This window comes from Enhydra lutris, unplaced genomic scaffold (assembly GCF_002288905.1).
Source record: "Enhydra lutris kenyoni isolate GAN:26980312 unplaced genomic scaffold, ASM228890v2 scaffoldscaffold81, whole genome shotgun sequence".
In the NCBI taxonomy this organism is placed as follows: Eukaryota; Metazoa; Chordata; class Mammalia; order Carnivora; family Mustelidae; genus Enhydra; species Enhydra lutris.
Window position 1 is genome coordinate 1,893,870 of NW_019154165.1, and position 25,219 is coordinate 1,919,088.

A 25,219-nucleotide genomic window follows, 5' to 3' on the forward strand; every position below is an offset into this window, starting at 1 on the left:
TATGATCCCTGCCCCCTCCCCAGCATTTCTGTGAAATAGAGTGCTGTACTATTTATTCTTGACAAGTCCTTTCAAATGAGGAAATTTTTAAGTTTCAGAAAAGTCAGATTACCCTGTTGGTGGCACTAGTGGTGAGCATAGCTGCCTTCCAAAAAAGTCAAGTTACCACTTTGCCTAAGTTCATATGGCTAATGAATGAGAGTCAGGACTAGAACTCGGGTCATCTGACTGTACTTCCAGAGCTCTTTCCTCCAGAACACATATCTTCTTTACCTGCTCTTGCTAGGCTTCAGTTCAAAGGAGAGGCTCAACTTGGCATTCAGAAGCTATTGCCAATGAAAAAGCAGGAAGGATGATTTAATATGCTTAAACAGGCAAGCCTATCTTTAGGTTCATATTCTAGATTATTTTAAAGAGGAAATGGATTGCTCTGGTTTATCTTTTCTTTTTTTAAATTATGTTGTGTTAGTCACCATACAGTACATCATTAGTTTTTGATGTAGTGTTCCAGGGTTCATTATGTATAATACCCAGGGTTCCATGCAATACGTGCCCTCCTTAATTAAAATTCTATTTTGAAATAATTGTAGATTCACATGCAGTTGTAAGAAGTAATACAAGAAATCTTATGTATGTTTTACCCAGTTTTCCCCAATGGTAATATCTTATATAAAACAATATCACAATCAGGATGTTGACATTATTACAGTCAAGACACAGAACTTTTCTATCACAAGGATACCTCATGTTGCCCTTCTATAGTTCCCACCCACTTCTTTCCCACCCTAGCCCCTCCTTAATCCATGGCAACAACTAACCTATCATCAATTTCTGTAATTCTGTCATTTCCATAATATTCTGTAGATTGAATCATACAGTATCTAATTTTTGAGATTTGGAATCATATAGTATATAACCTTTTGAGACTGGCTTTTTTTCTGTCATAAGAATTCTCTGGAGATTCATCAAGTTACCAGTTGCTGCATGTATCAGTATGTCATTGTTTTTATTGCTCAGTAGTATTCCATGGTATGGATGAACTGGTACCACAGTTCACTTAACCATTCACCTGTTGAAGGACATCTGTGTTGTTTCTAGTGGGGGCTATGACAAATAAAGCTGCTGTAAACATTTGTGTACAGGTTTTTGTGTGAACAGGAGTCTTTGTTTCTCTGGGATAGTACCTAAGAAGGCAGTTGCTGGTTCATACAGTAATTGCATGTTTAGATTTTAAAGAAACTGCCAAACTGTTTTCCAGAGCATCTGTAACATTTTACACTCTTGCTCAAAGTGTGTGAATAATCCAGAATCTCCACATCCTTGTCAGTATTTGATGTTATCACTATTGTTTTATTTTAGCCATTCTGATAAGTGTGTCATAATTTAGTGTGGTTTTAACTTGCATTTCCCTAACAGCTGATGATGTTAGATGGACCATCTTGTCACGTGCTTATTTGCTGTCTGTATATCCTCTCTGGTGAAATGTCTCCTCGTGCCTTTTGTCCATTTTGTAATTGGATTGTTTTGCTTGTTTACTGTTCAGTTTTGAGAGTTCTTTATAGTATAGATACTAATCTGATACATGGTTTGAAAATATTTTCTCCCAGTCGCAGCTTGTCTTACTCATCAACTTACAAGGTCGTTCACAGAACAAGTTTTTAATTTGCCCATTTCATCAACTTCGTCTTACTGATCCTACTTTTGGTGTCAGGTCCATTGTAGAACTCCTTGCCTCACTACATCCCCAAGATTTTTTCCTGTTCCCTTGGGGCTTTTTTTTTTAAGTTTTTATGGTTTTCTGTTTTATATTTAAGTTTATTATGACACATTTTAAGTTAATTTTTGTATGAGGTATGAGATTTAGGTTACAGTTCATTTTGTCTATGCATGTCTCTTGTTCTAGAACCATTTTCTTGACAAGGCTGTCTTTCCTCCATTAAAGTGCTTTTGTACTTTTAACAGAAATCAGTTGGGCATATTCGTGTGAGTCTGTTGCTGGGTTCTCTGTTCTGTTCTCTATGTGTCTATCCCTCTGCCAATATCACACAGTCCTGATTACTGTAACTATGTAGTAAGTCTTTTTTTTAAGATTTTATTTATTTATTTGACAGAGATTACAAGTAGGCAGAGAGGCAGGCAGAGAGAGAGAGAGGAGGAAGCAGGCTTCCCGCTGAGCCGAGAGCTGATGTGGGGCTCGATCCCAGGACCTTGGGATCATGACCTGAGCCGAAGGCAGAGGCTTTAACCCACTGAGCCACCCAGGTGCCCCAATAAGTCTTAAAATCAGGTAGAGTGATTCTACCCACTTTATTCTTCTGCAAAATTGTTTTAGATGTTCTAGTTCCTTTGCCTTTACATATGTATTTTAGAATAATCTTGTCTATGTCTACAAATATTTTTTCTGGGATTTTGATAGCAATTGTGTTGAACAGCATTTGTTTCCTAGGACTGCCAAAACAAATGACCACAAACTGCTTATAACAGAAACTTATTCTCTCACAGTTCTGGAAGCTAGAAGTCCGAAATCGAGGTGTCGGCAAGGCTCTCTTTGAAGTCTCTAGGGGGAGGATCCTTCCTTGTCTCTTCTCAGCTTCTAGTGGTTGCTGACGTTTGGCATTCCTTGGCTTATAGATTCATCACTGCAATTTCTTTCTCTGTCATCACGTGGAATTCTTCTTACATATCTCTTGTTTTTCTTCTCTCTTGTTATCTAGACACCAGCCATTACTGGGTTAAGGGTCCATCCTACCCCAGTATGATCTCATCTTAATTACATCTGCAATGACCCTGTTTCCAAATATGGTCACATTCTGAGGTTCTAGAAAGAACATGAATTTTGAGGGACACTATCCAATCCAGTGCAGTATATATCAAGAATTGACAAGTTATATCCAAATGAAAAAGAATTGGCATCTTTCTTATATTGAATCTCCTAATCGATGAACAGAGTATGTCTTTTTATTTAGATTTTTTTATCTCTTTCATTAGCAGTGTGTACTTTTCAACATACAAGTCCTATACATGTTTTGTTAGATTTATGCCTAAGTATTTCAGGTTTTTTGAGTGATTGTAAATGATGTCCATGTGTTAATTTCTAATATAGTCGACTCTTAAACAACATGGAACTTAGCGGTACCAGCCATCACACAGTCAAAAATCTATGTATAATGTTTGACTCCTCAAAAACTTAACTATTAATAGCCTACTGTTGATGGGAAGACTTACCAATAACATAGTCAATTAATACATATTTTATATGTTATATGAATTATATACTGTATTCTTAAAGAGAGCTAGAGAAACAAAAATGTTATAAGAAAATCATAACGAAGAGAAAATGCATTTATAGTTAACTGTACTTAATGTATCCAAAAAAATCTGTGTAAAATATACCTGCACAGTTCAAACCCATGTTGTTCTAGGGTCATCTATGTAAAGAAAAACAGTAGATTTTTATGTGTTTGTCTTTAATCCTGCAACCTTGCTGAACGTATTCATTTCTGGAATTTGGGGGGGAAGGATTCCTTAGGATTTTCTATGTGAGCAGTCATGTCATCTGCAAATAGGGACAGGTTTTTTATAGCAGCTCTTTTTTATAGTTGATTTGTTGTTTGTTTTGTTTTAGAGTCTTCTTTTTTTAGTTGAATTATAATTAATATACAGTGTTATATTCATTTCAGGTGTACATTACAAAAATTCATTAATTCTATGCATTACTCCAGGCTCATCAAGATAAATCTACTCTTAATCCCTCTTCTCAAATAGGGACGGTTTTATTTCTTCTTTTGCACTATATATACCTTCTCTTTCCTTTTTTTTGCCTTATTGTACTGACTAGAACTTTCGGCACTATGTTAAGAGTGGTGAGAGTGGGTGTTCTTACCTTGTTCACTATCAGAGGGAAAGCACTCAGTCATTCAGTCTTTTGCCATTAAGTATAATGTTAGCTATAGGTTTTTATAGCAGCTCTTTATCAAGCTGAAGAAGCTCCCTAACTCCATGTTTTTCCTGATTCTGTCATGAATGAGTGTTGAATTTTGTCACATGCTTTTCCTGCATCAGTTGGTATAATCATGTGACTTTTCTTGTGTATAATATAGTGAATTACACTGACCAGTTTTAAATGTTGAACCAACCTTGTATCCTTGGAATAAACCCCACATGGTCATGGTGTATAATTCTTTTTATATATTGATTAATTCTATATGCTAGTGTTTTTGTTAAAGATTTTTCATCTGGGGGCACCTGGGTGGCTCAGTGGGTTAAAGCCTCTGCCTTCAGCTCTGGTCATGATCCCAGGGTCCGGGGATCGAGCCCCACATCCGGCTCTCTGTTCAGCAGGAAGCCTGCTTCCCTCTCTCTCTCTGCCTGCCTCTCTGCCTACTTGTGATCTCTGTCTGTCAAATAAATAAAATATTTAAAAAAAAAAAAAGATTTTTCATCTGTATTCATGAGAGATAGTGGCCTGTAGTTTTCTTTTTTTTTAAGATTTTATTTATTTATTTGACAGAGATCACAAGTAGGCAGAAAGAGAGGAGGAAACAGGCTCCCCACTGAACAGAGCCTGATGCAGGGCTCAATCCCAGGACCCTGAGATTATGACCTGAGCTGAAGGCAGAGGCTTTAACCCACTGAGCCACCCAGGTGCCCCTCTTTTTTTTTTTCAAGATTTTATGTATTTATTTGACAGAGACACAGTGAGAGAGGGAACACAAGCAGGGGGAGTGGGAGAGGAAGAAGCAGGCTTCCCTCTGAGCAGGGAGCCTGAGCCGGGGCTCGATCCCAGAACCCTGGGATCATGACCTGAGCTGAAGGCAGCCACTTAACAACTGAGCCACCCAGGCACCCCTTCTTTTTGTATATGGTCTTTGTTTTTGGTATCAGGGTAATACTAACTTTATAAAATGAATTCGGATATGTTCCCTTCTCTTCCATATTTTTGGAAAAGATTGTATAGATTTTATGTTAATACTTTTCTGAATGTTTGATAGAATTCTCCAGTGAAACTATCTGGGCCTGGATATTTTTTTCAAGTGTTATTAAATTATAATTTCACTTTCCTTAATAGTTACAGAGCTGTTCAAATTATCTGTTTTCTCTTGGGTGAGTTGTGATCAGTTGTGTTTTTCGCTGAAGTGAACCATTTCATCTAAGTTATCAAATTTTTGTGTATAGAGTTCTTTTTATTATTCCTTTATTATTCTTTTGATGTGTGCAGGGTTTATAGTGATATCCACTTATTTCATTTACTGATATCAATAATTTGTCTTCCTTTTTTTTCTGTCATCCTTGCTGGAAGTTAGTAAATTTTATCCATCTTCTCAAAGAACCATCTCCTCCACTGATTTTCTCTATTGTCTTTGTGTTCTCAGTCTTGTTGATTTCTGCTCTAATCTTTATTATTTACTTTGTCCTGCTTACTTTGCATTTAGTTTGCCTTTTTCTAGGCTCCTGAGATGGGAACTTAAATTATTAATTTGAGACTTTTTCTCTTTTTCTAAAGTATGTATTTTAGGGCTGTAAATTTCCTTGTCAGTGCTGCTTTACCTGTGCCTACAAATTTCGCTAGTTGTATTTTCACTTTCAGTTATTTCATTGTATTATTTTATTTCTCTCAAGACTTCCTCTTCGACTCATGAATTACTTAGAAGTATATTGTTTAGTTTCTAAGTGTTTATAGATTTTCCTAATATTTTTCTGTTACTGAATTAGAGTACTAATCCATTGTGGTCAGAGAACACAGCTTGTATGATTTCAGTTGTTTGAATTTTTTGAGATTTATTTTATGGACTAGGATATGATCTTAGTATCTATTCCACAGGCACTTTGAAAAAAATTGTATCCTGTTCTTGTTAGGAGGATAACAAGAACAAGAATGTTTGTTCCATAGATGTTGATTAGATCCTACCGGGTGATGGTGTTGCCAAGTTCTTATATATCTTTGCTGATTTTCAGGCTAGTTTTTCTGTTAGTGTTTGAGCAGGCATGTTGAAGTCTCCAACTATAACTAGAATTATTTGGCTCTCCTTTCACTCCTCTTGGTTTTTCCTTCACATATTTTGTGACCGTGTTGTTGGATGCATACACATTTATGATTGCTATATTTTCTTTATAGAGTAGCCTCTTTTTATCAGTATATATTGTCTTTCTGTTTAGCTGGTGATTTTCTTTGCTCTCAAGTCTATAATCACTAATATTTGCCACTCCTATCTTTTGATTAATGTTTACACAATATACCTGTTTGTATCTTTTTACTTTCATCCTGCCTATAATTGTATATTTGAAGTGAATTTCTTATAGACGGCATATGGGCAGCACATTTTTTAGTCAGCTTCACTAATGTGTCTTTTCGTCAGTATATTTAGATCACAATCCCTTAGAGAGTAAGCCTGCCACTTCATTTTTTGGTTTGTTTTGCCTGTTTTTCATTTTTTTCTCTTTCCTGCCTTCCTGTGGATTACTTGAACATTTTTTAGAATTCCATTTTGCTTCATCTCTAGTGTTATTAACTGTATTTCTTTGTATAGCTTTTTATTGGTTGCTTTAGATACTACAGGGTGTGTGTGTGTGTGTGTGTGTGTCTAAAACTTATTACTGTCTACTGCTGTCATCATGTCATCAGTTCAGGTAAAGTATAGGAACTTCACCTTTTGGGGCGCCTGGGTGGCTCAGTTGGTTAAGCATCTGTCTTCAGCTCAGGCCATGATCTCAGGGTCCTGGGATCCAGCCTGTGTCAGGCTCCCTACTCAGTGGGGAGTCGGCTTTTCCCTTTCCCTCTGCCCCTACCCTCTGCTCATGTGTGATCTCTCTCACACACCTGCGCTCTAAGTAAATAAATAAAATCTTAAAATAAATAGAAACCTTCCCTCTCCTTACCCTCCCCAACTTATAATTGTCCTAAATTTTCCTGTACATAAATTTAGAACCACATCAGTGTTAATAATTTTCACTTCAACCTTAAACCGTAATTTAGAAAACTCAAAAGGAGAAGGAAAGCTTATTGTATTTACCTATATAAAAATGCAGGTTTACTATTTTCTTTTTTCCTTTTTGATGTTGCAATGTTCCTTTCTTTTTTTTTAAGATTTTATTTATTTATTTGACACAGAGAGCAAGATCACAAGTAGGCAGAGCAGCAGGCAGAGAAAGAGGGGGAAGCAGGCTCCCCGCCGAGCAGAGAACCCAATGTGGGGCTCGATCCCAGGACCCGAGATCATGACCTGAGCCGAAGGCAGAGGCTCAACCCGCTGAGCCACCCAGGCGCCCCTCAAGGTTCCTTTCTTACCATTTTTTTTCTGTTTGGAGAGCTTCCTTTAGCCATTCTTTTACGTAGGATCCATGCCCAACATGGGGCTTGAACTCATGACTGTGAGATTGAGAGTCACATGCTCTACTGACTGATCCAGCCAGGCACCCTGCCTTTAGCCCTTTTTTTAGAGATCTGTTGACGATTAATTCTCATAGTTTCTCTTTATCTGATAATGTCTCTATCTCTCTGTCATTCCCAAAAGATGTTTTTGTTGGTTATAGGATTCCAAGTTGATGATCCTTTTCTTTCAGTATTTCAAAAATACTGTGTCACCTCTCTGACCTGCAGGGCTTCTGGTGAGAAATCTGCTAATGTTTAACTTGTTTTCTTCCTGTAAGTAGTGTTATTTTTCTTTGGCTGCCTTCAATATTTGTTTTTGTCTTTAGTTTTCAGAAGTTGGACTATGATGTCTCTTGGGTGGATTTCTTTGGTTAGTTTAGGATTTACTCAGCTTTGTGAATCTGTAGGTTTATGTCTTTTGCCAAATTTGGTAAGTTTTCACACATAATTTCTTTGAGTACTTTTTTCAGTTCCAACCTCTTTGTCCTCTCTTTCCAGGACTCAGATGACAGGAAGGTTAAAATCTTTGTCATTGTCCCATGAGTCCCTGGTGGCTTTATTCTCTTATTTTTTGTCTATTTCCCTCTGTTGTTCAGATTGAGTAATTTCTCTTCTTTAAGTTCTCTGATCTTTCCTCTGCCACCTCCATTCTGCTGTTGAATCAATTCATGAAAGGGTTTTTTTTTTCCCCCTTTTTTTGATTTGTTAGTTGTTTATCAAGAGAAACTAATCCATAACCCAATATTCATGTTTCACAGTTTGGGAACACAGTTCAGTGACAAACTTCAGTGGAACTCAACCCAAAGTAATTCTTTACATTCCAAAACCACTTTGCACTCTGAAAGATACCACCCATATTCATCTCCTCAAAATCTCTCATGGAATCATAATTTCTGTAGAAATCTGCATATGCCTTCTTTCTTGGTTCCACCACAGCAAACTTACAGGAAGCTGCAGGCCCCAGGGATACAGCAAATGCTCTGACAGTGTGAAATCACAGAAGCTTGGCCAGAAGGCCTCACATCTGAGGGTTCGTTAAAGCACTGAAAGTCATGGTAGTTATTCTCCTCATCACCAGCCTTAAAACCAGCGTCTTTCCTGATACTTATGGAGGTTTTTATTTCAGCTGGTATATTTTTCAGTTCTAAAATTTCTGTATGTTCTTTATATCTTCTGTGTTTTTGCTGAGACTTTCTATTTTTTTCTGTGAAGTATATACATTATGGAAGCATTTTTATGATGGGTTTTTTAAAGTTTTTATTTAAATTCCCATTAGTTAACATACAGTGTAATATTAGTTTCAGGTGTGTAGTTGAGTCATTTAGCACTGCAGTACAACACCTGGTGCTCATCACAGGTGCCCTCCTTAATCCCCATCACCTATGTATTTTGTGTGAAAACTTAACAAATTCCAGTCCCTTACCCACCTCTCCTCTGGTAACCAGCAGTTTGTTCTCTGTAGTTAAGAGGCTCTTTCCTGGTTTGCCTCTCTCTTTTCCCCCCTATGATCATCTATTTTATTTCTTAAATTCCATATATGAGTGAAATCATTTGGTATTTGTCTTTTTCTGACTGACTTATTTCGCTTAGCGTAATGCACTCTAGTTCCATCCCCATCATTGCAAATGGCAGGATTTCATTCTTTTTGATGGCTTAGTAATATTCCATTGTGTATGTATAGTATATATATATATGTCTATATGTCTGTATGTATCTACATGTAGATATATATATATATCTGTAGATATGTATCTACATGTATATATATATACACACACACATACATACATACAACCTCTTCTTTATCCATTCTTCAGTCAACATTTGGGCTTTTTCCATAATTTGGCTGTTGTAGATAATGTAGCTATAGACATCAGTGTGCATATATCCCTTCAAATTAGTATTTTGTACTCTTTGGGTAAATACTTAGTAGTGCAGTTGTTGGATCATAGGGTAGTTCTCTCTCTCTTTTTTTTAAGATTTTATTTATTTATTTGACAGAGAGAGATCACAAGTAGGCAGAGAGAGAGAGAGAGAGGGAAGCAGGCTCCCTGCTGAGCAGAGAGCCTGATGCGGGACTCAATCCCAGGACCCTGAGATCATGACCTGAGCCGAAGGCAGCAGCTTAACCCACTGAGCCACCCAGGCGCCCAGGTAGTTCTCTTTTTAACTTTTTGAGGAACCTCCATACTGTTTTCCAGAGTGGCTGCACCAGTTTTGCATTCCCACCAACACTGTAGAAGGGTTCCTTTTCTCTACATCCTCACCAATACCTGTTGTCTCTTGTGTTGTTGATTTTAGCCATTCTGACAGGTGTGAGGCGGTATATCATTGTAGTTCTGATTTGTAGTTCCCTGATGATGAGTGATGTTGAGCATCTTTCCATGTGTCTGTTGGCCATCTGGATGTCTTTGGGAAAATGTCTCCTCCTGTCTTCTCATTTTTTAATTGAATTATTTGTGCTTTGGATTTATGGGTATGTCATATGCAAATATCTTCTCCCATTCCACAGGTTGCCTTTTAATTTTGTTGATTGTTTCCTTCACTGTGCTATGATGGTTACTTTAAAATCTTTGTCAGATATTGTGACATTTCTATCATCTTGGTGTTGGCATCAGTTGATTGTTTTTCTTTCTTTCAGTCTGAGTTCTTTCTAGTTCTTGGTTTGAGGAGTGATTTCTTTTTTTTTTTTTTTTTTTTTTAAAGATTTTATTTATTTATTTGACAGACAGAGATCACAAGTAGGCAGAGAGACAGGCAGAGAGAGAGGAGGAAGCAGGCTCCCCGCCGAGCAGAGAGCCCGATGCGGGGCTCGATCCCAAGACCCTGAGATCATGACCTGAGCCGAAGGCAGAGGCTCAACCCTCTGAGCCACCCAGGCACCCTGAGGAGTGATTTCTTACTGAAACCTGGACATATCCATATTATGTTTATGAGACTCTCGATCTCATTTGAACCTTCTGTTTTGGGTGTATTTCTCTGACACTGCTATGCCAGGGAGGAGAGTTTGGTCTTATTATTTCCAGGTGGAAATGGATGCTCAGGTTCCCCACTTGGCCACCACTGATACTCAAGGGGGAGGATTCCTTGTTATTACTGGGTGGAGATGGCGCCCCACATGGCCTCCACTAACTTTGTGGTCTCATTATCTGCTGTGTGATGGTTAAAGTCCTGCCTCTTCACAAGTGTTTGCAGACTTTGTTCCTCCTTCGTTCCACCTTCTCTGGGGGTGGAAGTCTAGGTTCCACTGATACTTCAGGGGGTAAGAGAATGCCTCATTTCCAGCCATTGGGTATTAAAGTCTTGTCTCCCTGTCATTCTCTGATACCATGCAGGCAGTGGTTGGGGTGCCTCATTACACCCTACAAGGATAGAAATTTAGGGTTCCCACTCAGCTTTTGCTGGGGTGGGTGGGGCTGGGACCAGTTTTTTCTGTGATGTTCAGCTCTAATGGAATAGTTAACACCTAAAGGTTTTCTGTCTTGCATTGCTGCCCTTTTCGTGGTACTTTGTCAAGAGAGAACAGACTTTTCTTGGGGCTTTTGTTTGTCTATGCCTGTTGGCATCTCTTGCACCAACTCTCAGATATATGAAGCAATTGAAACCCTAGGGAACTCAACCAGTGTATCATTCCTTGGCCCCAGTTTTCCTAGCCAGTCTTTCTTCATCTCTCTATGTTTTGGAGTCTTCTTATATTTGTTCTATGAATAATGTCTTTTTGGAGTCTTCTGGCTATTTTATGAGTAATGTCTAGGGTTTTTGTTGTATTTCGTAGAAGGAATAAGGATAGGTACATCTACTCCATCTCATAGAAGCGGAAGTTCCCTGGTTCATTTTTATGATCATACAAAAGCATAGGTAATAGGGGGAAATCTCTATACCCAAATAAAAACGACAAACCAAATCTCACAGATGACTTCTGAGTCACAAAGAGTCACCAAGGCATGTTGCATAACCATCAGGAAGCCCAGAAGGAAGCAGCCTCATTTCTTTTACAAAGGAAGCTAAGGTGGTTCAGACTATTGAGCTATACTTTCTAGGAGTTTGGCCCTCAGAGTATAGTCCACAGACCAGTAGCATTAGCATCTCTTGGGAGCTTGTAAGAAGTGTAGAATCTCAGGCCCCATCCCAGACCAACTGAATCAGAATCTGCATTTCACCAATATCCCTAAGTGACTTGTATGCATGTGAAATTTAAGAAACACTGCTTGCCCGTTTGTCCGTATCATCTTTCCTTTCATGTTTAGTATTGACAGAATTACTACTTCTGCCAGTCTTAAAACAGTTTATAAACAAGACTTAGGATCTGAAGGAAATGAAAGGTGTAAAGCTTCATTCATTGACTGATAGAATTTGGAACTGAAATGAATGAGCTTTAAGATTAACCTATTTCAGGGGCGCCTGGGTGGCTCAGTGGGTTAAAGCCTCTGCCTTCAGCTCAGGTCACGATCTCAGGGTCCTGGGATCAAGCCCCGCATCGGGCTCTCTGCTCAGCAGGGAGCCTGCTTCCCTTCCTCTCTCTCTGCCTGCCTCTCTGCCTACTTGTGATCTCTGTCTGTCAAATAAATAAAAAAATCTTTAAAAAAAAAAAAGATTAACCTATTTCAGGGGCACCTGGGTGGCTCAGTGGGTTAAGCCGCTGCCTTCGGCTCAGGTCATGATCTCAGGGTCCTGGGATCGAGTCCCGCATCGGGCTCTCTGCTCAGCAGGGAGCCTGCTTCCCTCTCTCTCTCTCTCTCTCTCTGCCTGCCTCTCTGTCTACTTGTGATCTCTCTGTGACAAATAAATAAATAAAATCTTAAAAAAAAGATTAACCTATTTCAGTTTTATTATTTTGTAAACTGGGGCCTTGAAAGATTAAATATCTTACACGAGCTCATGCAGCTATGCAAGAGCAGAGCTCAGAGTTGAACCTGGAGCACTTTTCACAGCACAGTGGTCCTGGGGTTTTTCCTTCATCAAATTTTTCTTCTTCCAAGCTTCACATCTTGTTGTAGCGGAAATTGAGGTTAATGCAAAGATATCTTTGATCCAAGCTTAGATAGCGTGTCTCTTCTGGATTTCTGTAGTTAGTTTCCTAAGTGGTCTCTAACTCTTTCTTCTCTTCTCCAGTTCTACCTATTCATCCTTATTAAATATATCTCCCTAAAACACAGACTTTGCTACATCACTCCTTTTTCCCCAAGTCTCCTCCGCCCCTCACCCAAAGTCTGTAATAGCTCTGCGTTTTCTAAATCCTTACCCTCACTCTCAGGGTTATCTATAACTTCATCCAAACTCCCCAAAAAGATAGTGTTTCCCCCGACAGAATTGTAGGCAATATTCTCCTTATTATCAGTCTTCACCTCTTCTCCCTTCTTCCTCTTAGAACAAAGCAGGATCTTCCCTCAAGACATGTCCCTCTTTAATCATTTTTGTGGAGGGCTCATCTTCTCCACTGCCTTTTTCTCGGCAGAAGAAGGAACTAAATTACCTGAATCCCTGCTTCCTGTTATCACTTTGTGCTTTTTACACACTGTCTTCCTACTGCTTTTTGTCACTTAAAATCTGTGTCTTCTGTCTCTTCATTATCAGTGTTGTCATGAACTAGCATTTTCTGAGCCCAATTTTTTCTTCCTTGGTAACTTAAGTTTATTATCCTGAATGACTTTGGCATCCATGTTATCAATCCATCCACTTCATGGTGGTAGTGAGGGGGAGGGTTGGTTTTGTTTTTTTTCACCACACAGGTCTTTGCTCTTCTTTAGCCACTGTCTGTACCCCCATATAAGCTCCATTTCCGAGATTGTCATCTCAAAAGTTTTTTTCTAGTTACTATAATCTCTCTTACTTCCCCACACCCATTCTTTGCTCTCATTTGGACTTCAAATAGCTCAGCTCTTTCCATACTCTTATAGTCCATTCTAACTACATTCCTTTTTTCCTCTTCTTTTTTCCTTTTCTTTTCTTTTTACTTTTTTTGGTAATGCCTGCTGTTTCATTTTTTTTCCTAACCTTGTGACCCACTGCCATCAGTTCTTCTCCTGATATTAATCAGCAGAATCACTAGAGAAAAGCACAGAGAGTTGAGTGTTATGTAAGACTGATGAATCACAGACCTGTACCCCTGAGGCAAATAATACATTATATGTTAATTATGAAAAAAACAAAAATAAATTCTAAAAAAAAAGCACAGAACTGTCCAGTTCTCAAAACTGTCCATGGATTCATGTTAAGGACATTAAGTATGAGTTCCCCCATGGCCCATGTGTCAACCATAACATTCTGCCATTGTACTTATTTACTCATCTTAACCTTTTTCTCAAAAGAAGAGATATTCCTGCAGTCTTATACATGTGAGTTTAAACTTCCCATACCTCTTGAAGCACTTTACCAGTACTCCATTATTTTCAATCTCGGTCTTTCTGCAGATCTTCCCTTTCTGCTCTAAAAATGTCACAGGTCTGCAACAAATGGAATATATACCATGTTCCTGGACATGGCGATGGAATGGGAATAGGACTTGAGAAGGCTTAATAGGACTCAGTTTCTCTAAATTCAATCAAAATAAAAATCTCAATAGTATTTCTCTTTTTTTTTAAAGGATTTTATTTATTTGTCAGACAGAGAGAGAGTGAGCAAAAGCAGGGAGAGGGGCAGGCAGAGGGAGAAGCAGGCTCCCCACTGAGCAAAGAGACTCAGTCCCAGGATCCCAGGATCATGACCTGAGCCAAAGGCAGACGCGTGATTGACTGAGCCATCCAGGTGTCCCTCAATAGGACTTTTTTTTTTTTTTAATTTGACTGAGGGAGAGATCACAAGTAGGCAGAGAAGTAGGCGGGGGCGGGGTGGGGGAAGCAGGCCCCCTGCTGAGCAGAGAGCCCCATACGGGGCTCGATCGCAGGACCCTGAGCTCATGACCTGAGCCGAAGCCAGAGGCTTAACCCACTGAGCCACCCAGGCGCCCCTCAATAGGATTTCTTAACAGGATTTTTTAAAAAGATTTTATTTATTTATTTGACAGACATCACAAGTAAGCAGAGAGGCAGGCAAGGGCGGGGGGTGGGAAGCAGGCTCCCGACTGAGCAGAGAGCCCGATGCGGGGCTCGATCCCAGTACCCTGAGATCATGACCTGAGCTGAAGGCAGAGGCTTTAACCCACTGAGCCACCCAGGCACCCCTCTTAATAGGATCTTTTGAATGAAATGTGATGATGCTAAAATTCTTACCCCAAAGAAAATAAGCAAAAGGGAGATTTGTCTGAAAAAATATAAGAACTATAATGTATTATTAATTTTGAAAGCATGATATTAAACAAAAACACAAATAATAATAGAAGAGGATAAAGCCCAGAAAAAGACCCACATATATATGAGAAAGTGGTATGCAATGAAGGAAGTATATCAGATCACCAAGAAAAAGATGGTCTATTTAAAAAATGACTTAAGGACAATTTAAAAAGTAAAGCCAAATCCTTACCTTTAAACTGAGAGGCACTATAACACAGTGGTTGAACACAGACTTAGGAGCCAGACTGCCTGCTTAAAATCTGGCCACGCCCTTTATTAGCTGTATGACCTTGGTCACATCACCTCACTCTCTGTGCCTATGTCTCCTCATCTACAAAATAAAAATAGTGCCTGTTTTACAATATTACTAGTAATACTAAATAACCAATATGTGTAAAGTATTTAGAGAGCTGTCTAGCACATGAGAAGTATATAAGTGGTAAGTATTCATACTGTTTTTTACTTCATACCGTGCAGAAAATAAGACCAAAAGAAGGAATATCCAGATGGATTAAAAACTAAACATGAGGGGCACCTGGGTGTCTCTGTTAGTTAGGATGCTGACTCTTGATTTTGGCTCAGGTCGTGATCTCAGGGTCCTAGGATTGAGCCCTAGGTCTGGCTCTGCACTCAGTGGGGAGTCTGCTTGAGGATTTGCTCTCTGCCCCTCCCCTGGCTCGTGCTTTCTCTCTCTCTCTTCCTTCCTCTCAAATCAATAAATAAATCTTAAAAAAAAAAACAACTATGGGGCACCTGGGTGGCTTAGTCCTCTGACTCTTGATTTCAGCTCAGGTCATGGCCTCAGGGTCATAGGATAGAGCCCCACATCTGCTTGGGATGCTCTCTTTCTCCCTCTCCCCAGCCCTTCCCCCCATTCACACGTACTCTCTCTTTCTAAAATGAATAATTCTTTAAAAATTAAAATTAAAAAAAAATTAAAGAACTAAACAAAATCAAAGATAGGAAGGTATTAGGAGAAAATATAGGAAAATCATTTTTTAATTATGGGATGGAGAGGACCGATCCAGAAGCTGGTGCAGGAAATAAAAAATAGATTCAGTTACCTAAATTTTTAAAAAAGATTTTATTTATTTATTTGAAAGAGAGAGAGAGAGCACAAGCACAAGCAGGGGGAGTGACAGAGGGAAAGGGAGAAGCAGGGTCCCCGCTGAGCAGGGAACCTGATGTGGGACTCAATCCTAGGACCCTGGGATCATGATCTGAGCTGAAGGCAGACACTTAACTACTGAGCCACCCAGGTGCCCCTCAGTTACATAAATTAATAAATGACCCAAGATACCACAGAAAGCTTTAAAATATGCCATAGACTTAAATGATAAAATATTTGTATCATTTTTATTTATTTTTTAATTTAAGTTGATACACAATGTTATATTAGTTCCAGGTGTACAACTTAGTGATTTGACAACTTTTATACATTATCCTGTGTTCAGCACAAGTGTAGCTACCATCTGTCCCATTACATCACTATTACAGTATCACTGACTGTAATCCTTATGCTGCACCTTTTATTCCCATGACTGATCCATTCCATAACTGGAAGCCTGTATCCCTTTCTCCCCTTCATCCATTTTGCCCAACCCTGCCTCTCTCCGCTTTGGCAACCATCAGTTAGCTCTCTGTATGTATGTATGTATGTATGTATGTATGTATTTCTTTATTTTTAAAGATTTTTATTTATTTGACAGACAGAGATCACAAGTAGGCAGAGAGGCAGGCAGAGGGGGTGGGGGGAAGCAGGCTCCCCACCGAGCAGAGAGCCCGGTGCGGGGCTCGAGCCCAGGACCCTAGGATCACGACCCAAGCTGAAGGCAGAGGCTTTAACCCACTGAGCCACCCAGGTGCCCCTAGTTCTCTGTATTTATAAGTCTGGTTCTGCTTTTTTGTTTGTTTATTCATTTGTTTGGGTTTTTTTTAAAGGTTCCACTTATGAGTATAATCATATGGTACTTGTCTTTCTCAGTCTGACTTATTACACTTAGCATAATACCTTCCAGGTCCATCCATTCATGTTGTCTCAAATGGCACAAACTCATCCTTTTTTATAGCTGTGTAATATTTGTGTGTGTGTGTGTTTGTCCATTTGTCTGTCAATGGACATATAGGTTGTTTCCATATCTTGGCTATAATGTTGCAGTAAACATAGGGGTGCATATATCTTTTTGAATTAGTGTTTTTGTTTTCTTTGGGTAAATACCCAGTTGTGGAATTATTGGATCATATGGTATTTCTATTTTTCATTTCCTGAGGGACCTCCATACTGTTTTCTTTCCACAGTGGCTGCACCAGTTTGCATTCCTACCAGCAATGCATGAGGGTTCCTTTTTTCTCCAAATCCTCACCAACAATTGTTATTTCTTGTCATTTTGATTTTAGCCATTCTAGCTGGTATAAAGTGATACCTCCTTGGAGTTTTGATTTGCATTTCCCTGATGATCAGTGATGTTGAACATCTTTTCATGTGTCTGTTGGCCATCTGTAGGTCTTCTTTGGAAAACGTTTACTCAGGTCCTCTGTCCATTTTTTTTTTAAAGATTTTATTTATTTATTTGACAGACAGAGATCACAAGCAGGCAGAGAGGCAGGCAGAGAGAGAGGAGGAAGCAGGCTCCCTGCTGAGCAGAGAGCCAGATGCAGGGCTTGATCCCAGGACTCTGAGATCATGACCTGAGCCGAAGGCAGCTGCTTAACCCACTGAGCCACCCAGGCGCCCCCCTCTGTCCATTTTTTAATCATTGTTTTTTGGGGGTTGAGTTGTGTACATTTTTGTATTATTTTGGATATTAACACCTTACCAAATAGATCATTTGCAAGCTTCTTCTCCTATCTATCAGGTTGTCTTTTTATTTTGTTGATGGTTTCCTTTGCTGTGCAAAAGCTTTTTATTTAAATGCAGTCCCAATAGTTTATTTTTGCTTTTGTTTCCCTGACCTTGGGAAACATCTAGAAAACTGTTGATATGGCTGGTGTCAGAGAAAGTACTGCCTGTGCGCTCTTCTAGGATTTTTATGGTTTCGGGTCTCACATTTAGGTCTTTCATCCATTTTGAGTTTGGTTTTGCGTATGGTGTTAGAAAGTGGTCCAGTTTCATTCTTTTGCATGTGGCTCTCCAGTTTTCCTGGCACTGTTTATTAAAAATACTGTCTTTTCCCCTATTGCATATTCTTACCTCCTTTGTCATAGATTGACTATATAATTGTGGGTTTATTTCTGGGGTCTCTGTTCTGCTCCATTCATCTATGTGTCCATTTTTAAATTAAAAATCAATAAGAAAGGGCGCCTGGGGTGGCTCAGTGGGTTAAGCTGCTGCCTTCAGCTCGGGTCATGATCTCAGGGTCCTGGGATCAAGTCCCGCATCGGTCTCTCTGCTCGTCAAGGAGCCTACTTCCCTCTCTCTCTCTCTGCCTGCCTCTCCGTCTACTTGTGATCTCTCTCTGTCAAATAAATAAGTAAAATCTTTAAAAAAAATCAATAAGAAAAAAATTGCCAACACCAGAAAAAAATGAGCAAAAGCAATGGCTTTTTTTTTTTTGTAGGTAAGTAAGCTACAAAAGAAGACATGCAGTTGGCTAAGAAACACATGCAGAAGCTGTTCAACCACAGAATTAACCAAGGAAATCTATATAAACAAAAATATATTTCTTTGTTAACATCGGGTGAAAATGGAGAGATTTTCCACTAAATTAGAGAGTGTACTTGGGAAAATACTAAAAATATAGACGGTAACCAGTCAAAGGCTGGTGAGTGCCCCTGGCTTCTACTCTTATCTGTGCCACAAACATACTGTGTGGCCCTAAGAAGATAGCACTGAATCTCTTGGCCTCTGTTTCCTTATCAATAAAAGGAGGTTTCTAGAGACTTCCACCTCTGTAATGGTGGTATGAGAATCTGACTGGGCATTTTCCACAGCCATACTGGTGAAAGTTATAGAAAAATCAACTGGGGGCACCTGGGCGGCTCAGTTGGTTAAGCGTCCGACTCTTGGTTTCAGGTCAGGTCCTGATCTCAGGGTGGTGAGCTTGAGCCCTGCATCAGGCTCCTCACTCAGCAGGAAGTCTGCTTGAGGATCCTTTCCCTCTGTCCCTCCCCACACCAGCATGCACGCTCTTGCGCTCTCTCTTTCTCAAATAAAAATAAATAAATCTATGGGTGCCTGGTGGCTCAGCTGGTTAAGCATCTGCCTTTGGCTCAGGTCATGATTTCCAGGTCCTGGGAGAGAGCCCCACATCAGGCTCCCTGCTCAGTGGGAAGTCTGCTTTTCCCTTTGCCACTCCCCGACTCCTGTGTGCTTGCGCTTGCTCTCTCTCTCTCTCTCTCCCCCCTCAAATAAATAAATAAAATCTTTAAAAACAAATCTTTTAAAAGAAGGAAAAGAAAAAAAACTGAAGTCTTTAGAAACTATTTTAAGAACATACAGAAAACAAAAAAAGGATCTATTCAAGAAAATCTACTAAATGTTGGTAAGAACCTTAAGTGCCTATGCTACTTGAGCCATGACGCACTCACTCCCTGCCCCACCTCCAGCTCAGCATGATGGAAACTCCACTCCAGGAAAGTGTGGCCAAGGAGAAAATGTTCCCATTCCCCTCAGCCTCCCAATCAAAGGATATGATGTCCCACAAAGAACCGCAGGGTGTCAGCACTTACTATCGACCTTCAGTGCCAAGCTACAGAGGCTAAATTTTTGGCAAGTATGGCCAAAAGAGTGAGGCCTCCCTTCCTTTTCCCATCCCCCATTTATTGGGCAAAGGATCTACTTCAGGCAAGTCACCACTGGGACCCTTGCCCCAGCTAATTCTTAGGGCAGAGGTTCCCCACCCAAAGAAGCCAGCCAAGAGCACTGAGACTACCACCTTACCCAATACCCTACTCTAAAAGCAAGTGTATCACTTGGAAGAAAGGGGTCCACTGACCCCCCAAAACTCTGGAGCAGGGACCTAGAGATTTTTTCCCCCGGGGTAAGGGCAGTCTATAAGAACAGAGGCTGTGTCCTGAGAAGCAACATAAGAAGCATCACATGTGAAGGAAACAGACTTTGCCATAAAAAGAAATCAGTTACTGACACATACTACAACATGGACGGATCTTCAAAGCATTATGCTAAGTGAAAGGTGCCAGTTATAAGGACTACGTACTGTATGACTCCATTTATCTGAAATGTCCAGGGTAGGCCAGTCTGTTAGAGCAAGGAATTAGATTAGTGGTTGCCAAGGGACGTGGGGGGAGTTTGGGGGGAATTGGGGAGTGACTACCATGCACAGGGTTCCATTTAAAGGGGATAAAAATGTTCTAAATTGTGGCAATGATTGCAGAACTCTGTGAATATACCAAAAACCATTGAATTGTATACTTTAAATAGGTAAATTGTATGGTACTTGAATTAAATCTCAATTAAAACTAATGTGCACAATAATCACTTCAGGAACCCTGAGGGAGAACCTAAAGAGACAGTCATAGCATTCCAGAACACTTTGTTTTGTTAGAGATATGTATGACTGCTGCATTTATTAAGATGGTGAGGACAGAAAAAACTGGCTTCAATTAGGAGCCCCAGAAAGTCCTAAGAGCGCACACCTCTGTTTGCCATCATTGACTTGTATTTCACCTAGGCCAGTCTATGTCACTTTGGGGTGAGTAGCTGCGCTGATGCATTACTTTATTGAAGGCTAAGATTCTCCTGAGCAATGCTGGACATGAGGGCAGCTAATACAAAGGAAAATAAAACTCCTTTGCTGTTTCCTAACTCATTGAATGGTACTGTCGTTCTTCTTGTTGCCCAAGCCAGACATCTAGGAATCACCCCCCATTTCTAGCGTATCACCAAGTCCTGTCAGCTCTGCCTCCTAAATATCTCAGACTCATTCACGTCTTCCCATCCTCTAACATGACCAACCTTGTTCAATTACCGTCTTTGCCTCAGCTACTGTAGGAAACATTTAGCTGGTCTCCTTGCATCTCTCGCTTTCTTTTCCATCAAGTAAACAGAATGATGTTCTTACCTTGCTTAATCTTCCTCTGTAGTTTCTCATTGCTCTTAAGGACCAAACTTCTGAATGTGGCCTACAAGGTCCCAGCTCCCTGTCTGTCCTCATCTTGAACCACTCTCCCTCACTCTCTGCCCTGTTAGCCACACTGTACTCAGCAGCACCACGAGTTACCAACTGCTAACAAATCTAGTGGCCTCTGTCTTTACCCTGGCCTTCATTATTAGCCACTGCCTCCTCACTGGAATTTTTTCCTTTGTCCTTTATTTTCACACCATTCCTCTGCATTGTCATTTCACTCTTCCACCCAACTGTGAACATTTCCATGATTCTCTGCTCTTTTCTTCTCTGCATTCTGTAACTCTGTCCTTCAAGTGAATTGATACACTTCAAGTATTACCTAAGTTCCAATCCATACCTGCAACAGCCTACCTGTCTCCCAAAGCTACCTCAGGCCCAACATGATTAAAAGAGAACTTATCATTATCTTGATCCTTTATCCCCAGAATCATCTTCCAGTTTCTTCTTTCAATGGTATCAGCATTCTCTCAGCCACTTAAACTATGTACTTTTGAGCCATTTTCAATTGATGTTTCTTTCATCTCCCGTATCAAAGCAGTTCCCAGGTTTTATGGGTTCTTCCTCCAGAATGTTTCTTAGATCCTTCCACTGCCGCCATGTTAGTTCCTGCCCTCACCACTTCATCCGTAGACTTTTAACAATTCCATTTGAACAGGTCTTGCTGTTTTCTCACACTCACGTCCGTTCTAAACACCACTGGCCTTTCACTCTTACTTAGACTCTAATTTCATCATTATCCATTCCCTTCTCAGAAACTTTCAGTGTTATCTCATTACCGGCAGAATAAATTCCCAAATCTGTGGCTGCTGATGCAAAACGCTTTATGTTCCAGGCCAGTGTTTCAAGAACTACATTCCACAAGATGTCAGTAAATGGTCTCCGTACCCTGTATTAAGCACAGTCACATGATTTCTTTTCTGTAAAACTTCCTAAAATGCTTAATGAACTAATGTGATGGTTTTTATTGACCTTCTGTTTTTCATGACACTAATGTTCTGAGGAAAAGCTTTTAGGACGTACTTAGGTGGCCCTAGCCCACATTTCTTGTCCTGTTTCCCACTAATTTCCCTACATAAATTGTCCACTTAGGCCAAACAAGGGTTAGTCCCCCTGAGACGTTTACAGCCTCAAGCAAGTCCAGGTCTTTATTTGTTCTGTTCTGCCCACATGGAATCCCTTCTCTTTTTCTGTAGGTCTACATTATAATTTTTATTGAGACATAATTCATGTATTATAAAACTCACAGTGTTCAAGTATCCAGTTCAGTGGGTTTGGGTATATATTGTGCAAGCACCGTCAGTGTCTGATTCTGTACCATTTCCATCACTCTGAAGAGCCCCTGTAACCACCAGCCGCCCTTCCCCATTCTTCCCCACCGCAGCCCCTGACAGCTGCGCATGTGCTTTCTGTGCATTTGCCTGTTGTGGCGCTTTTAGATCATCTCTGTATGTCTAGCTCCTTCTCCTCTGCCCTAAGGCCAGGTTTGTTTGTTCAGTCATTTGGCTGTGTTCAGTTACAGTCGCAACCCTGTCAGACACTGTGCCAGGCTGTGACTTTATGAAGGTAGATGCTGTGCTGCCTTCAAGGAAGTCCGGTGTCGTAGGGGAGACAGACAACACGGTGTCAGAAAGCACTGCTGTAGTGCTGCGCGCAGAGGGCCGTGGGGCTCAGGCAGTGGCTCATGGAGGAGGGAGCCTTGGACTGGGTGTTGACTCATTCGTTCGTGCATGCATCCGTCAAACATCTGTCGCGCCCCTGTGATGTGCCAGGCGTGGTGTGCGACTCTGAAGACACCAAGGTGAGCAAGAAAACTGCCCTGCACCTCCTGGAACTCAGCTGTGTCTGGCGGAGGAGATGAACACAGAAACGGTACCAAAGCAAGATGATAGAGGTATTAGAGGGGTGTAAAGCTTGCTATGGAAGCAGAGAGAAAGGAGCACCTGACTCCGCTTGTGAATTTGAAGAAAGAAGAGGCGTTTACTGAGTGGACAGGGACAGGGTGGCATTTCAAGCAGAGATGAGACCTTCTCTGACTGCGCCAGTCTAATGCTCGTTTGGTTTTTCTTTTTTTTTAACTGAACAGAGCACCTAATGCCCGTGTCCCTCTGACTAGTCCTTACTTGCATACCTTGTGTAGTCCTCTCTGTACATGGATGCCTTGTCTCCCCAAAGGCACTATGTGTCCTTTAGGATAAGAGCTTTGTTTTATCCCTCTTAGCACCCTCATTCTCAGAGTGTTTTTTGCTTGGTGCTTTCTATAGACCCAAACAAGTGAAAGAATTTCAGCTGAGACATCACGGACACTCCCAAGAAACTGCAGCCCAAGTCTTCTGTCACATTTCCCCCTTCAGAGGCCTGTTGTGTAGACGCAGGACTTTAACCTGAATTGAGCACGTGAATGCTCCCTTTGGGGTCCATCTCCTATACAAGAACTTGGAAAGTAGCTCCTCAGACTAATCCGTTTCATTATTGCAAAATCTCGCGATCAGCCGCATTAAAGACTACCCTTTAGTGAAGGGACTGTCTTAGAAATGGCCCCTTTTGTTCATAGCTAGGTACGTGTTATCAGCACAAAAGATTAGTATTTTTTTATTACAGTTGGTTGACTTTCAATAAAACAGATTACCCTCCAAAATAAAGCAAAAACTGAGATTGTCCAAAGAAGGAATTTCGTCTCAGGATTGTAACGGTGAAATCCTGCCCAAGTCTCCAGCCCACTGGCTTGCCCTACAGATCTCAGACTCAAGATTGCAACATCATCTCTTACCTGAACATACAGCCTGCTGGCCTACCCTACAGACTTCCAACTTGCCAGCCCCCACAATTGTGGGAACCAGTTTCTTAAAATAAATCTCTCTATATATGCAAAACCTAAAGATGAATATAATTTCTATTCTAAATACACACTGATGATTCAGGTCAAGGAAATGAACAGATTCAATAAAACTGCTTCTTGACAAGCTTCTCTGAGAATTGGAGATAATAGACTGAGGTCAGCACCAGGGGGAGCCCCCAACAAGATATAGGGTTTTTCTCCTGCGTCAGGGAGACCAAGACTCAGTCCAAGTGGGCCTTGGTGCTTTTTCAGTTTACATGTCACTTTATGAGGCCTTGCTGTGGAGCATTCTAGAGCTGACAAACCTTCAAGATGCTCTCCTCCTACTCCCAAGGAGCTTGGGATTGTTCATGGAGGCTGTGGCTCTTTCCTTGGTGTTAGCAGCGCACCCACTGTTTGTTTAATAATAACGGGGCTTGGTGCTGATGCTGTTCTTGGATTTCAGGAAGGCTACCCAGAAGCAGAGGTTCTCTGGCTGATGATCAAGTCCTGGAACACCGGCATATATATGTATGGCAGGAGAAAGTATGTATCTGCAGAAAAATGGTGTGGCCTAGCCTTGCGTTTTCTGGACCACCTTGGCTCCCTCAAGAGAAGCTACGAAACTCAGGTGAGGAGGGAGAGGGCTAGGGCTGGATAGAATGACTTGGGGAGCAGAGAGGTTCTATCTGGGCACCTGGTAAAGTCTCAGCCCTACTTTCCTTGGCTGGGAAAGGATTCTGATCATTGTTCCTCGCAGTGGTTCCATAGAACTGTGAGAGGGGACTATAAACAGTAACATCTTAGAGCGAAAACCAGGGAGGATGGTGAACTTGGTGTCAGTGGGGAGCCTAGGGAAAGCAAGTGGAATCTAAGAAGAATGCCAGGATAGAACTCTGGAAGGGTGCATCACTGTCCGTGCCAGTGCAAGTAGGGAAGGATGCCCACTGGGCCAACAGTGACGGTTTCTGGAGTTGTTTTCTCCAGGGGGTTGTCCGGGTTGCAGACTTCTAGGCCACTAGCTAACCAGGAGAGGCTTGGTGGGGGGAAAAACGTCTTGCTACCAAATAAGAACAAAGGATATTTCATGTTTTAAGCACCTTCTCCCTTACAACAGCTGACTGTCCCAAGTGAACGGACCTCATGCAGTGGGGTCCCGCTTCCCCTTAAGAGTCTGGGAAGCTGTGCCACATCTCCCTGTGTCTCAGGAAATCTACCTGCTGTTCTCTTCCCCAGGTGAATACTCTGTATAGTGAGCTTGTGGAAGCACTGGATCGAAAAAAGGGCTCACTTTTTAATGAAGAGTGAGAAGTGCTGGGACAAGGAATCTGAGCGGACATGCTGCCAGCAACCTGAAGATGTCTGGTCCTGAGAGGTTGAGCATTTAAGTTCCTGCCAGACTTTCTGCTAAGTTTTTGTTTCTGTTTTCTCAGGTCCTGTTTTCACGTTGTTAGATGACATTTTCTAAAATAAAAGCATTTTGACTTTTACTGCAGTGACCAGCTCATTTCTGGGGGACAAATAAATTTTTCAAGGTACTAAGGATGTTATGTATTGAAATAGCCCCACATGAGAGCAGGATGAGTCATGCCCCATGTGAACAGAAGGAGATGTTCATCCAAGCCCGACACAGGGTGCATCTCATTCCTGAAGGGCTCAAATTCTCACCACCTGAAGATGA

At 40.9% G+C, this 25,219-nt stretch overlaps 1 protein-coding gene across 1 annotated transcript in view; it reads left to right on the top strand.

The window, feature by feature from the left end:
- The window catches only part of LOC111161001 (testis expressed 11), a 273,790-nt gene extending 248,944 nt beyond the window's left edge, over positions 1-24,846 (top strand). The window contains exons 27-28 of the mRNA XM_022524429.1: positions 24,005-24,169; positions 24,775-24,846. Coding sequence (XP_022380137.1) covers positions 24,005-24,169; positions 24,775-24,846 — 237 coding nt within the window. The remainder of the gene's footprint in view (positions 1-24,004; positions 24,170-24,774) is intronic.
- Positions 24,847-25,219: the final 373 nt, after the last annotated feature.